This window comes from Triticum dicoccoides, chromosome 2B (genome assembly GCF_002162155.2).
Source record: "Triticum dicoccoides isolate Atlit2015 ecotype Zavitan chromosome 2B, WEW_v2.0, whole genome shotgun sequence".
In the NCBI taxonomy this organism is placed as follows: Eukaryota; Viridiplantae; Streptophyta; class Magnoliopsida; order Poales; family Poaceae; genus Triticum; species Triticum dicoccoides.
In genome coordinates this window covers 797,911,206-797,926,895 of record NC_041383.1, presented here as the reverse complement: position 1 = coordinate 797,926,895, position 15,690 = coordinate 797,911,206, and the positions used below count along the sequence as shown (strand labels likewise).

General features: G+C 44.7%; 1 protein-coding gene and 1 pseudogene across 1 annotated transcript; both read left to right on the top strand.

The window, feature by feature from the left end:
- Window positions 1-1,497: 1,497 nt before the first annotated feature.
- On the top strand, window positions 1,498-4,694 carry LOC119361478 (annotated as a pseudogene).
- A 1,283-nt stretch (window positions 4,695-5,977) lies between these two features.
- LOC119361477 lies at window positions 5,978-8,939 on the top strand. The gene is made up of 5 exons (XM_037626665.1): window positions 5,978-5,983; window positions 6,096-6,441; window positions 6,512-7,375; window positions 8,719-8,789; window positions 8,883-8,939. The coding sequence occupies exons 1-5, from the start codon at window positions 5,978-5,980 to the stop codon at window positions 8,937-8,939; spliced, it is 1,344 nt and encodes a 447-aa protein (XP_037482562.1).
- The last annotated feature ends 6,751 nt before the right edge of the window (window positions 8,940-15,690 follow it).

The window sequence follows — 15,690 nt, the reverse complement described above, 5'->3', positions numbered from 1 at the left end:
CATCACCAACATGAATTTTATGGTGGTAATTAAATGCCATGCTAATTTTCGGCTAGAATGAATGGATCGATTTTTGTATATCCTTGAATAGACGTGCATACTTATCACCTCACTAGTTTTATAGAATGAATTGATTTGTTTGCTTTTTTGGTGCGCCTGTTCTATCTATCCAATATCCCGTCAATATCTGAAGATCTGACGCATTAAGAAAGATCCGGCTGGATTTAATGGATTAATTTATGTATATCCTTGAATAGATCTTGTTCTTATACTGTACACAGATCTTCAAATCTTTACTGGATATTGCATAGATAGACCTTTTTTTATTGGATATTGCATAGATAGACCTGACGCGCCAAAAAAGGGAAGGAATCAATTCACACCATAAGAGCATGTACAATGGTGCTATTTTAGAAGTGACACATAGGATAAATGATGAGGTGGAGGAGAGATAACTCATAAGAAAAGGTTTGTCTTCTCTTGTTTAAGAGAAGACAAGAGATAATCTCTTAGCATAATATGTCTCACCATGTTTTTAGGAATAACTAATTATTAAAGATAAGACTAAGAAATGACCCATTATAGACATCTTTTTTTGTCATCTTCAAATTACATGCAAAACTTAAGATTAGACTATCTTATCAACCATTGTACATTCCCTAAAATCAGCGACGCGATAAGTATGTAGTATATCTATCCAAGGATATGCATAAATCAATTCATTAATTCCATCTTAATATTAGGATCATATTTAATTACCACCATAAAACTTAGGATCGGTAGCGTGCTCGCCCCTATGTAAATGCTAGCAAAATGAGTTGCTCGTCAACACATTTGGCAGATCAGGTCACACAGCAAAAAGAAGAGAGGATATCAATACATAGCTAGCATTGTATCTTGTCATGGCGTTTATTAAGAGAAATGCAAGTCTTGTATGCTTGGCGGACCTCGTGTTGGTGATGGCAACTGTGATGTCGTCTTGTGATGCTGATCCAAAAGGTTAACATCCTTTTCCCCCTATTGTGTATATACCTAAAAAAATAATCTCTGCATCTATGTTTGCAGTTGAACCGATGAATGAAGATATATTGTAATTAATATGCTAATTAATTTAATCTTTTTGTGTAGAATACTGCAGTGGGCTTGAAGATGGTTGCACCAAATCCAAGTGCAAGGATTGGTGTGCTGGCGTGGGTTACACCAAGGGATCTCATTGCCAGGAAGCCGGCGTATGTTGTTGTTTGACTGCTGCTAAACCCAAGGTGGACGTCGTCCGTCGTCGTGATTGAGCGCATGCGAATGTTGTTTTTCCTTATTGCAATGGGTACAAAATAAAGAAATTTCAATAAAAACATTTAGCAGCTCCCATCACCATTGCATAAATTGAGTCATCCCTCCATTTATCTCATGCGACCAATGCTCCCACATTTTCTCAAACGATGGTTCCATCCACCACTGGGGTTGTGATTGCGGAACCTTGGCAGCAAGGATCATCCGATGTCTCTGGGGTCGACTCAAATCATCCTGTGATAAGAAGTGGTAGAACAGAAATAAAATATGCTTAGGTTGCACCTGATTCTTAAGTAGCTCTCTGGCATAGGAGGAAAAATGGGCTCTTTAACTGTACAAGTGTTGCAAGAAGTTAAGTGCTAAGGCTCCACACTTCAGCTTTAAGACAATAATAATTAAATCCAATGTATGCTAGCATTGTTGTCATATGTGAACTTGTGAAACTATGTAATTTATCAACACAAAAAAAAATACAAGTACTCTTGATTGCTGTTGACAAGATCATTTATTCTATTCATGCTTTCATGTAACATGAAAAGTACATGCTTCTTTCAGGGCTGCTGCATATACGCTTCTTAATATGTGCAATGAAGCTGTTGAGGACTGTCTGAAGTCAATTGAAATTGATCCGAACTACAACAAAGCATATAGCCGACTTGGATCTGCTTATTTTGCAATGGGGAATTTTCATGATGCTTTACACAAGGGATACTTGAAAGGTGGAGTACAAACTTTTAGTTGATTTTGTTGAAACAGTGATGTATAATGCTATGTATTACATTATGAGATGCATATGGAAGTCCTTATTGGTGCAGTTGTGTGTCAAGTGTTAACTACTTCTTTTGGTAAGAATTGTTTATTTGAATTTTGGGCTGAAACACTGAGCCTTCTCCTAACTTTTAGCTTCAGTAGTATCCGACCTAACCTAAGTACAGTATTTTTTTTTTATTTTATGTAGATCATTCTGTAATGACCTGTTATTCCACAACCTACTAAATTGATATGACTCTAAATTTATACATTTATAGTGTTACCATACAACCAATCAAGTCGTACTGACATTTGCTTTTGGTGCCATGTTATCTGATATGGTGGCTTGCATTCAGTACTGTGTAAACTCTGGTTTATTTATTGGATATATTCTCTTCACATTCCAGTGACAGTGATTGTAATATTTAGCTGTAATTGTTTTCATCTTGTGCTTAATCATATTATCAGTTCCATGTGCAATCTTCAGATGAACCCCATTGTTATATCCAGTAATTATGGAGTGTATAGTGAACTCACTCTGTTCTTCCTGCAGCCTCTGAACTTGAGCCTAGCAATGAAAAATGTTCGACTGAATATTGAGGTAGACTTACTTTGTTCTCTTCTCTTTTCCAGTAGGGATCTGGATAGAGTTGTTTTGTTGGAAGCGGATTTGTAGCACCCGGGTGCTCCACACCCCTATATGAACATTAAATTCAAAAAAATACCAAGAAATTTGAAAAAAAATCTGAGATTTTGGGATATCAGACCTGGGGTCCCGATCTACTTCCGTGTGAAATTTCGCGGAAGAATACTAGGAAACGTATTCATGGCAAAAAAGACAAAAAAAATCCTATGTATAGTCAAAAACTGTTTGGATGGATTTTTGTTTGGACAGTATTTCCTTCACCATGGATACGTTTCCTGGTATTTTTTCACGAAATTTCACACGGGGATAGATTGAGAACCCACGTTTCATATCCTTAAATATTTTTTTAAAAAAAATTGGTATTTCCACGATTAATATTCATATAGGGGTGTGGAGCACCCAGGAGCTCCTGTTTATTTTCCTTGTTTTGTTTCCTTTTATTAGCACTAATCACTATTGAATTTTTATTTTCCTCTGCCTCGAAAACTTAGGCCACCAAAAGGAAGCTGGCTGAACAGCGAGCTGCACCAGGACAGGTACTGTGATCAGAAATCTACATGTGCTTTTTAAAATAAACTATGAAATATATCCCATTGGCTTAACAAATCAGCACCGTTGTTTTTCTTATAACAATGTGCACGATCAGGGCTCCTACTTGGGACCTCCATGATATGTTAATATGTATAGAATGTTGAATTGTTTGGCTACATCGGTATGATTTAATTTCTTCACTTGGACTTCTCAAAATCACTGAGTAATGCATCTCCTTGTTTGTAGAACACACATGCACCTGATTCATGGTTTGGTGGCTAGGCGAGCAGTGGTGCTCCTTTCACAGTATTCCCTCCTGGAAGTGCTCCACCTCCTCCTGAATTCTTCAATATGATCAACAGTGGGTCTGGTAATGGGCAGCAGCCACCTCAGCACCCCGTAAATATAAATCTGAACGACTTCTTTGGTCATGCAAACGTCAACGCGAATGCGCCCAAGGACCGACGGCTGGGAATCCAGGCAGCCATACGCCAGCAGCTCCTTTCCCAGCAAACGCCGCAGTCCCTCCTCCTGGTTTCCCCTTCATGGGCTCAGGCACCGAAGCAAATCATGCACATCAGGCTTCAGGCGGACATGGCGGGGGGCAGTGCGAGAGCATCTCCACCCGCGTCCCCAGAACGGTCTTTCCAGGTGATTTTTTAGCGTCGACGCCAAAAAACGGCCCAACCGCGTCCTCAGAAGCCCTTTTTTCGCCGGCTTGGGCCGAAATCAGCGCCGGCGGACCTAGACGAACCCGGCGCGCTGGGGCGCCCGGGGGCGCCGGGGCGAGTGTTTTGGCGCGAAAAAGGTGCGGGCCCATCGGGTCAGCGAGACGTCCGCTTCATCGCCCTCATCGCCTCGGTTCCCGCGGAAATCAGTGCCAGGGCTGCCGCGCTGCCGCCGCCGGTCAGCCTTGTCATTGATTCCTCATGGGCGGCGCGTCACGGGGCGGCGCAGCGACGCCTCCCCTCCCACGACGCGTACACACGGGCGCGGTTATATAAGCCGGTAGCCTCCCTCGCCTCTGGCCACACCAGCCCTAGCCGCCGAGCTCTCCCTCTCCCTTGCGCTGCCGCCGACGCTTCTTCCCGCCTTCTCCCTCACTCCGGCACCCGATGGCCGAGCGTTTCCTCGGCGACGCGGCGGCGGCTAACAGCTTCGGCCGCCGCTCGCTCCACGAGTGGGAGTCGTGACTCCTGTTCGAGGCCAACATCCCGGCGCCGCCGGACATGCATGCCGGGCCAATGGGGTGGAGGCTCAGCAACGGGGAGTGCCCATTCCCCCGTTGCCCGACGTCGAGGTGCGCCCCGCCTACTTCGCCGCCGAGATTGACCGCGTGCGCGCCTCCCTCACCGACGAGCAGCTCGCCCTCCCTCAGTACGCCGCCGACAACCATGCGGCATGGGCGGCGTACTTCAAGCGCCGCCAGGAACGGAGGCTAGCGTCCACCAACGGGCGCCGGTGGTGGACGGCGTGAAGAACAGCGAGGGCCGCCGCGTGTGGTGGGGCGCCCCTGGCCGCACGCTCGACCACGTGCATCCTTGCCGCGTCACCCGCGGACCCCGCCGCGCCGCCGGCTTCTATATATGGACCAGGACCAACCGCTCCCGTCGCTTGATCCGTCAGCTCCATCGTCTGATTGCCGTCGCCGCCGCCCATCCAGCTCAGACTGACCGTTACGTCTCACTCTGTCCATCCTCTCCCTAATTAGCTAGCTACGAGTAGCTCGCTTAGAGATAAGGATGGCAATGGGTCGGGTTTGGATCGGGTTGAACAATATCAAATCCATATCCATATTAATGAAGACAGTCTTTGCCCACCCATGAAAAAATCCGCGGGTGAAAAATGGTGTCCATGTCCAAACCTGGTGGATATCCATACCCACTGGATATCCATTGAGTCATCTCTAGACATATAAATAAGACATAACACAATGTTAACATAAGCTCTTCCATTCTTCACTTCGTGGCATGCTAGGCTTCACTTATGGTAAATCAACCTCCACTAACAACATAAGATCATTTAGTATTTTTCTAACAGATGAGAATGACGAGTCAGTTAACAAGGAGATAAAAATAAGGGAAGGGCGTTGGGGTATGTCACGGAGGGTATTGAATGTCAACTAATAAAAGTTATGACGGGGATTGTGTAATTTCTTTTCCAAGTTTTGGACAACAAAGTGTAAAATTGCACTGGGACATGTAACTGGGTAGGGATAGCCGCTTTTTGCCCATTAAGTCATACTATAGGGTCGGGTTTGGATATACCCATGGGTACAATATTATATCCATGCCCTACCCACGAGCAATCGGGTCGGGTTTGGGCGCTGCCCATGGACAAAAAAGCATATCCAAACCCTATCCATTCGGGTCGGGTATCCATGGATATCCTTGTCCATGGATAAAATTGCCATCCTTACTTAGAAATAGCTAGCTGGTGATCACCACGCGCGCCCGCAGCTCGTTTTAAGCCGGCCGGGTCGGACACGGCATGCACTGCTCCGTTCAGGATGGCTCCAGCTTCGGCATCGCTCCTCGCCGGCGCCAAGCGCTCGGCGGACTCCGCCCCTGACGCTGCTGAGAGCATCTCCAGCCGTTGAGCCTTCCGAGAGGCTTTTTTGGCCGCTTGGCGGGCTGCCGGCGGAAATTTTGACCTGGGGGCGAAAATGTTTCCAGCCGTGTTCACCCCCAAGCCGTGCCCAGACCGTGCCCGCCCCAGGCCACGGCCGGCCCGGCCTCGCCGACTAGCTCGCTCCTCCGCATGAGGGTTCGCTGGCCACCTCCATCCCTGTGCGTACAAGTACTCGTGCCCAGCTAGCTAGCTAGCAAAGCAGATTCGGCTGTGTGTGCGCTTGCTAGCTTGGCTCGTTTGAGCACAGGCGGCCAGCCACACCTGCGGTGTCCACGCGAACGGCCGGTCACCTCGAGCATGCTCCGACCGCGCCTCTTCGTTCCTCCATCGCGCGCCCTGCGTCTTCGGCCCCGGCGTCGGCGCGCCCGCTTCGTCCTGCGTCTACATCGACCCCGACTCCGCGCAGGTCTGCACCGCCCCGCTCGGCCTCCGCTCCCGCGCCTCGGCCGTCTTCGCACTGGCCCGGCCTCCGCTCGAGCCCGTTGTCTCGCGCGCCCGCGTCCGGCCCTGCTCCCGAGCCGGCTGCTGCTCTGTGGTCGGCAGGAGGCTCCGTCGACGCGCCCGCCTCATCCCGGGACGGCTGCATTCAAAATGTTGTTTAGTGTGTTGTAGCTATATATCATGATGCATTGCTAACATGGTGCTTGAAATTTTGATATGTAGGGCTTGTAAGCAATGACATCTATTATATTTGGAACCATGGCCCGAAGTTTGGTGGGGGATTTGATTGTCGGCACTGCCCCCTAATCACTAGAGGAGGAGGTGCAACCCGCTTTAGGGAGCACCTTGGAGGTATACCAGGTGATGTGAGGGAGTGCCCTAATGTTCCAAGAAATATTCGTGCTGCAATGAGGGAATCCCGGGATGACTCAATGCGGAAGAAGAGGGAAAAGAAAAATCGTAGATTTCGTTTGGAAAGGGATATCATGGAAGGGTTGTACCACGGAGAAGGGGTGATAAATATTGAAGATGGTGAGGAAGAGATCCAGGCCGCACTTCGGGAGATACTAAGAGACAAGAATGTCTCTCGCGCAGTTGAGAGGAGGCGTGAGAGTGGCAGTGGTGTTCGTGTGTCTCTTGGGAAACAGAGTATCACAGCATACTTTGACAAGGAATTGTCGAGCAACAAAGTATCAATGCAGCCAAAGATCAGCACTGCTTTGAATGTTGAGTCAAAAGATGTACTTGGCCAAGCTTGGGCAAAGTTTTTTCATGCTAATGACATTGCTGGTCTGAAAGCAAATTGTCCCTATTTTCGTGCGGCTGTCAAGATAACTCAAAACCTTGGCCCAGCTCCTGTTCCAACTGCCAAGGAGATTGATGGGATATATTTGGACAAGAATTATGAAGAAGCTGAGCAGTGGCTGAAGATGTTCAAGCAAGACTGGAGGAACTATGGTGTAACTGTGATGTGTGACTCATGGACATGGCCTACTGGTATGAGTCTCATCAATTTCATGGTGTATTGCAATGCACGGATGTTCTTTCATAAATCCATTGATGCTTCTGGTCAAACTCAGACTGCAGGTTAGTTTTCCAATGATTGAAACTATGTTTACGCGTGCTCATTCATTGTTAATTCTGACTAGCCATGGCTTGTTAGTTTTCTACATGATGTTATGATGCATTTATTGTGCATTTAGAGTTGAAAATCTGTTATGTTTGTTTATTCATGGTTGAAACTCTGTTATTTCTGTTTATTCATTGTTAAATCTGTATATTATGCTTTATCCTATTTTACTTGATATCATGGTGCATTTAGAGTTGGAAATCTCCTATGTTTGTTTATTCATGGTTAAATGTGGCTATTATGCCTTTTCTATTTTTTACATGATATTATGATGCATTTAGAGTAAAAAAATGTTATTTCTGTTTATTCATGCTTATTTCTGTTATTACTCGCTTCATTTTTGTTTCAAACAAAAATTTACTTGCAATTAATTGGCAGAGTTTATCTATAGAGAGATCAGAAAGGTCGTTGTGGAAGAGATAGGTTCTGAGAATGTTGTTCAAATCGTAACCGATAATGGGTCAAATTACAAGAAAGCATGTAAAACTCTAGTAGAACAACCAGAGTTTAGTCATATTGTTTGGCAGCCATGTGCTGCCCACACTGTTAACCTCATGCTTAAGGATGTTGCTAAGTTTCATGAGATTGACGTGATAGTTAAAAGTGCTAAGCAGATCTGTAGATTTTTCTACAATCACAATAACCTACATGATAGCATGAAAAAGAACATTGGTGGTGAACTCATAAAACCGAATGTGACCCGGTTTGGAATGGTGTTCATGTTCTTGGAGAGTTTCCATTGTAAGAAAGATGAGTTTAGGAAATGGATGGTGTCCGATGATTGGAAGGGAAGTAGTTGGAATGGTGCTGCTGATTATGTGTTTGCTGAAGAGCTGCTATCTAGTAATATGTGGTGGGCAGCTTTAGAGTGGGTTCTTGCTGTGCTAGAGCCACTCTATAAAGCCCTTAGATATGCTGATACACAAAAGAGATGCACCCTATCTGGATTCAAGAAGAGTATGATGACAACCATACAAAAGTTGGAAAGTCATCTTGGTGGTGGATCACAAATGTTTCATAGAGTCATGAGCAAGGTGTCCAAGAGGATCGATGCTATGCAAGAAGGCACACTATTGGTTGCAGGTAGTTACAAAACTAACTAAATTTGTATTATGACGCTCTCTTTTCATGGTTTTAACTTCTTTTGTTCTTCCTTCTCCTATGCAGCTGTTGTCCTTGATCCTTACACACATTATCAGATCAACATGAGCAAGATTATGGACTATGCTCTTGCACTAACAGATGCCATTGAGAAGATCGCAGACCCTGAGACCGCTGTTTTGGCCATTGATGAAGTCAGCACTTACAGGGAATGTCATGGGAGGTTTGGCTCAAGGTTGGCACGTTCCTCTACAGAGAAAATGTCACCAAGTAAGTTCCAATACCCCACTTGTAATATTCTCTATTACCCCAGTTTTGCAACTCAGTTCATCTCACTATGTGAATTTTGTTTTAACTTAGCAGCTGAGTGGTGGTTCCAATTTGGAGGGGAAGTTCCTAATCTACAGAAGTGTGCCTTGAGGATTGTATCACAATGCGTTTCGTCAAGTGGCTGTGAGAGGAATTGGAGCACTTTTGCTTTGGTCCACACCAAGCAAAGAAACCGTCTTCTATATGGCAAGCTGCACAAGCTTGTATTTGTGCGCTACAACTTGAAGGTATGAAATATGTTTTGCCCATATGCCATTATTCACCCATATGCCATGATTCACCTGCATACTGTTGTTTACTAAGCATTGTTTGAAATAAAGGATGTTGTTTACTAAGTAAATGCTACTATTTATTAAAGACTGTTACTAGGTTGTTATTTAAAGTAAATGTTGATGTTTACTTAGCAATATTTAGAGTAAAGGCTGCTGTCTAATAAGCATTGTTTTATACATAGCGACTTTATCCATTTTATTCTTTGTACTTCGTTGTCATTGACTGATTTTGTTTTCACATTTTGAAGATACGTGCTGAAGAAGAAGAAGACCCAGTGAGAGAGAATGATAAGCAGAAGGAAGTTGATGCATGTGCAATGATGATGGATACAACCATGTTTGATGCAACAAATCCTATGATGGAATGGTTGAATGAGGATGAGGAGCATGCAACCTTGGATGGAGTTGATGCTGCTAGTGTCGTATTTGAGAAAATACGTTTGCTTAACTCAAGTAGGAAAGTTTCTCGTCTTGCAAGGAAGGATGGCAGGAAAAGAAAGAGGGTAGAGGAAGAAGAGGATGACTACCATGATAGTGAGGATGATGATGAAGAAAATGAGGAGCTGGACCTGGAAATTGATGATGATGATGATAGCCATGATGATGGTGCAAGTCAATCTGATGGAGGAGATTCGCCAATGCAAGTTGAAAAGGATTTAACAAGCCAAGTTGGAAACAATGTTGAGGTAACAAGTGATGGTAGTTTGGTGAACCGTAGATCTGAACGGGTTAGGCAAGCAAAGAAGGTCAAGGAGGTCACCAGCCTTTACAGTTGACAAGTAAGTTCCTTGTGATGACATCAAAAATTTCCCATTTATGCACTTTCTTATATTCTGTCATAAACATGTGGTGTTTGCTTTAGTCCATATGATTTTATATGTTGTTTCAATTGGGGTTGCCATCTATTAACTGTTGTTTCTGCCATCTACTTGATGTTTATATAATTCACAATGCGTTAGTCCATATGATTCTATATGGTGTTTCAATTGGGGCGGCCATCTATGAGTTATTGCTGTCATCTACTTGTAATGTTTATATAATTCACAATGCTTTAGTCCATCTGAATTTATATGTTGTTTTAATTTGGGCTGTCATCTATGAGTTGTTTCTTCCGTCTACTTGTAATATTTATATAATTCACATTGTTTCTGCCCATATGATTTTATATGTTGTTCTAATTGCGGTTGCCATCATTGAGTTGTTGTTTCTGCCATCTACTTGTAATGTTTATATAATTCACAATGCTTTAATTGCAAGGTTAAGCGGCATGGGAGCAAAAGAGCTTTTGGTTTGATGAAGACTAACGGGTGGATGAACAGGAAGTCTGAAGTGAAGGTCTCTGTTCGATTCAATACTTTTGGTGCAAGACTGAAGAGTTGAAGAACAGGAAGTCTGAATTGAACTTTCTGTTTGTATTTTGGGGTCGGATAATTGAACTTTGAATGCCGTGTTAAATTCATTGTGGACTGTAATTCTGAACCGTTATGGGTGTTCGTTTTGACTCTTGGTAGAACTATTAAATCGCATGTTACTCTTAGTATCTGAACTAGCAAGTCACATGTTAATCTGGACTATCATGTTGCTTTTCTAATGGTTGCTGCTCTCCGAATTGATCCACTATGCTATTGTCTGAATGGTTGCAACTGGAGTGTTGATGTTCAGTCTGATACGTAGTGATTTGATGAATAGATTCAGCTGTTTGATTTTTATATGCATATTTTGCTAAAAGTTCTGAATATTCATCTGTTGTTCTGTTGTATTTCAAAATTTTAGGCAAATTTCGCCCATTTTTTGTTCAATTTTCGTCCCAAAATTTAAATTTTGTTTTATGATTTTCGTCCGAGATTTTTCGAAAAAATCCGAATTTCGCCCATTTCGTCCAGGACCGGTAAAAATCAAAAAACGAAATCCGAAATTCTGCTGCTACTACAACAACTACAGCACATCGCAGCCGCGCCACTACTGCCGCCGCTACTAGACGCACGGCGGCACGCTGCGCAACGTCCCCGTCGGCGGGGCATGCCGTCGCGGCCGCGGCAGCAAGCGTCGCAGGCCCTCTGCCGAGCCCCAGACGACCTCCTCCGACTCGCCGCAGCCGGACCTGCAGGAGACACGCGCTCTCTCCGACCACTCGCTTCCAGTCTTCCCGTTCCTCACCGACGGCGGCCCCGTCTTCCTGCCGCAGTTCGATCTCGGGATCGGCGGGTTCCCCTGGACACCGGCGGCCACGGACCACCTCTACGACGGGCTCGCGGCGCCGTGGGGTGGCTGCCACCGGGCGCTCGCCCCCACCGGTGCGTCGCGTGGGATGACCTCGGCGGCCTCGAGCTCGCCTGGCCACCACCGCCACCGGCCGGGAACTGATCAGCGTCATCATGTCAGTCAGCGTTTCGCCAGCGCGTTCGAGGCTCCTGTATACTACTAGTAGTTTGCATGGGAAATTGTACGTTTCCTGTTGGTAGATATATTTTTTGACCACACTAATTGTCTGATTACCTAGCTCGATGCATTTCAGGTTATATTTGCATGTATTAATATATGGATGTGGCTAGAAAGTTCATGAGATACAGTTGTTAAGTACATTTCTTTTCCCTCCCACTTGCAATGTTTTGGTGCTCTATATATCGATACACATCACTAGAAGAGATAGTGGTATCCTCGACACATCAGGATTTAAGTGCTAAATTTGACACTTGTGCTCACAATATTTTTGGACTTGTTTTAGGCTTGTCAACGGTTGTGCGTTTGGAGTAGATGTTTCCGTCGACTACAATGACGTCTGTGACAACTTCGTCAATCTTGATATGATGTGCCGTCTCAGTCTCTGAAGATGTTCAAAAGGATAGATTGTGCATGTATGTTCATAGAGGTGAATGTATATGCGTGAGCGTCTGCTTCTGTATTATATTTAAAAAAACTAGATATCACTAAAAAAATCACACGTTGCCATGTACCTGCATGTTAGCCGAGTGTAAAAACACGTGTTCTTGAAATGGGGTAAGTCGAGTACCGATCAAAGCACACACGGTAACAAAAGTGAACTCGGCTCACGTACCAGTAAGTCAAGAGGCCGCAGAAAAACACGTTGGCTTACACATAATTCTTGGCAGAAAATTTAAAAGAATGTGTTTAGGTCTCAGTCGACGGTCTCAATCAAGTGTTTTAGTATAAGAAGAAAAGGGCAGAACTGGAAAAAAAAATTGTACAAATCTCCATGCAAAATCAAAGGAATATAGCATCGACTGAGACACAACGAAGTCTAAGTCGACTGAGACTTAGCAAAACTGAATTTAAATGTACCCGGTTTACATAGGGCTCTCGGGTACATTTCTTACCACCTGGCAGTCGTTGGTGCGTTTAACGGCTAGCGCGACGGCAGCTTGTATAAACCGAGTACATGCGTATGGCTCTCGGATTATATTTCATTATTTCTTTCCTTTTTAAAGCAGGACATGCTTCGCCTCGCTTCTATTTACACTCGGCTTGCGTTTGAGTTATAGATCATGGCTACCCATGCGCCCGACCCATTCGTCTTCAAATTTTGCACCCGATCAAGCTCGTCACTGCTACCGTTGCCGCCCTCTGCACCGATCAAGCTCGCATATCTATAGTATATAACTCTGGTATATGCATATGTGTAGATCCAGCTGTATATATGTGTGTTTTAATAATCTTAATATTTGTTTTATGATCGATGATTGATATAGTTTGTGATAAAAAAAATTATTCAAAAACTATAGGATTGGGAGTCAGACGAAAATAGATCAGGGGAGAATTGAGACAGATGGGATTGGCGGTTGACGTTTGAGAGAAAGGAGGAGAACGAGAGGGCAGGGTTCGGGTGGGGGAGGGGTGGGAGGGCGGTGAGATGAGAGATTGTTTGCAATTTATACAAGTTCTCATGTTGATAGGTTCCTGTGTAGAGTTCATATGCTACTGCAGTTATATAGGTAAATGGTTCTGCTTAGTAATGATCTCTAGCTTGAACGTGTTTGGGGTTCAGGTTAGGACTAGGGTGAACTGGTGTCGAGTTGTCTTCTGGTTAGGGGTTTAGGGGCCACACGTATGTCAGCATTGGTATTCGATATCTACGTTTAATTTCAGTCCGACGGTGCTCCCTTTGTAAGAGATGTTGTCAGAGGAAGGATACCAACCGTTGTCGTAGGTGGGCGGTCCTTCTCGTTCTTCCCCTCTGAGCCCTTGGTAAAGTAGGGGAGAAGGAGAAGGACGACCATCACCGATGGTCCAAATAACAAAGAGAAATGAGGGATGTTCTGAGAGGAATGATACCGGTTGTCATCGTAGGGGGTCGTTGCTCCTCATCCCTTTCAATGAGATCTCGGTAACGTGGGAAGGGACGGGTGTAACAACCATCATAGATAGGTGGAAATACCAGGTAGGGAGTGCCCTACCATATATGCCACCATTTGAGAGATGGGAGTTATTGAAGAGAGCATTGATGACCGAAAGTCAACCCACATGTTGAATAAGCGAGCCTTCTACTAAAGAGAGGAAGTGACAGGGATGGGTATTCATCATTTATTGTTCAATGTTGCAAAATCCTGTTTGACATAGGGAATGTTGTCGTAGGGATGGCGCCACGATCCATTCCGCGAGCAGGTTTCGTGGCATTCGACTCCAGGAGTTGCACTGTTATGCTGCTGAGATCACCTGCGTTGGTGATCGGATGTGGCTCGACACGTTCTATACCCTCGAGTTGCGCGTACGATGTGGTGTCTTGCATGTATGGTCGGGGCCCGACTAACCTCAACTTCCCTGAAGATGCCAAGCATGCGGGGTTCCTTGCCTCTACTTACCGGATGTATTCCAGCAAAAAGGAGAAAGTGCATGACATGTCAAGGATGGTGAGGTCGCCATGGCTAAGTACGTCGAGGCCAATCCGCACCGCATGGTGGCGGAGCTTGAGTTCTGGGCCAATAAGCAGAAGGAGCAGAGGAAGAAAGAGGACACTGAGATGTATGCCATAATCCCGCACGGGTCAACAAGACTTTCAATGATCCTGATAGGGAGGGCTACTTTGTCCATGATGACATGGAGGTCGTGCAGCTAGCTACCTGCAATAACATTGAAGCAACCCCCTCCGTCGGACCTCCAGAGGTGATCGACCTCATCTCCGAGGATGAGCTTCAAGCGGACCCAGAAACCATCAAGCTCCTTAGGCCTTATAGTTTATTTCGATCTATTAGAGTAGTCAGTCCATAGTACTGCCAGTCTATCGTAGTATTGTTAATTTATGTAATGTTGTTCTATGTAATAGTGATGATATATGTATTGCACATTTTTGTCTTTGTATTGTTGAACAATGTAGTCGTTTAATTGTGTAGTAGTGTGGAAACGGTTATGGTTATGGTGAAATGGTCTCAGACTCGTTGAAGACGAGCCTCCTAGGTTTAGGGTTTAATTTCATTCCAATGGACTCCCTTTGAGATAGATCGATGTTCTTGGAGGAAGGATCCCGACTATTTGTCGTAGGGGGTCGCTGTTGTACTTCTCCTCCCGCGAGACATTAGTAAAGCAGGAGGGGAAGTACAACAACGACCATCACCAACAACCGAAGTACGAGTGAGGGAGTGCCCACCCCTCCACTTGAGAGAGAAGACTTGTTGAAGGGACACTCGGCAGACCAAAAGTCAACCCACATGCCCAATAAAAGAGCTTTCTAGGTTAAATTATGCTTTGTTGTTTGATACATAGGTTATATTTCCTTCCTGACACATTTTTTCATTATTGAATTATTTGGTGTTAGCAACGACCTCGTAAATATGTTGTCACCCGATGATTCCACTCCTTTTAGGATTGACTCCCTAGGAGATGAGGAGGATGTGGACCGCATCACGCATGTTGTGTATATTCATTTCCATTATCCCAAGCTTGGTGTATATTCATTTTATTTTTGTTTGTTTCTGTATATACCTAGGGTCAAATCCTCACCCATTTGGATCCTTGTTCAGTTGCACATGTTTGGCTCTAGTTACTTTGATATACTGTAAAAGGTCTATACTTATATAATTGCCTATGATGTGCCCATGTAGACTGTTCCAAGCTAGGTGTGGATGCACGGCGGCGGGAAGCAGTTGTGACAATGGCCGATTGAGGAGATAACAGTACTGAGGAGCAAAAGAGGTGGCCATCAATTGGTTGGAGTGCACGTGAACACCGATGGGGTGAAGGAGATCATTGGTGCAGGAACATAGGCTAACGTGGAGGCCGTCTTCCACATCCCAGCTTGGAAGGGGCCGATACCTTTGAGCCCAAGTGGCTATTGGACCTGCAAAAGTCATGCTGGAAGAAAGGTGTGTCCATGCTAGGCGGGGTTGATCTATTTAGTCGGTTCAGACACAACCACAAATGCAAAATCCTCATATGCACTTACCTCACAAGATACAATTACAACATAGCTCCCCTAATTCAGATGGATTTTAAAAAGGAACACAATGTGTTCCATTACATTATATGGCTGGAAAAATCACCAACAACAACATCTTTCACAAAGTCTGAAACCTAGCCAAGCCAGATCTCACACAAACCATGTCCCAATTTAGCACTGG

Coding starts and splice junctions, on each gene's coding strand:
- LOC119361477 (XM_037626665.1), top strand. Junction 6,442..6,511: donor GGGACGGCTGCATTCAAAAT/GTTGTTTAGTGT, acceptor TTTGATATGTAG/GGCTTGTAAGCAATGACATC. Junction 7,376..8,718: donor TGGTCAAACTCAGACTGCAG/GTTAGTTTTCCA, acceptor TGATGAAGTCAG/CACTTACAGGGAATGTCATG.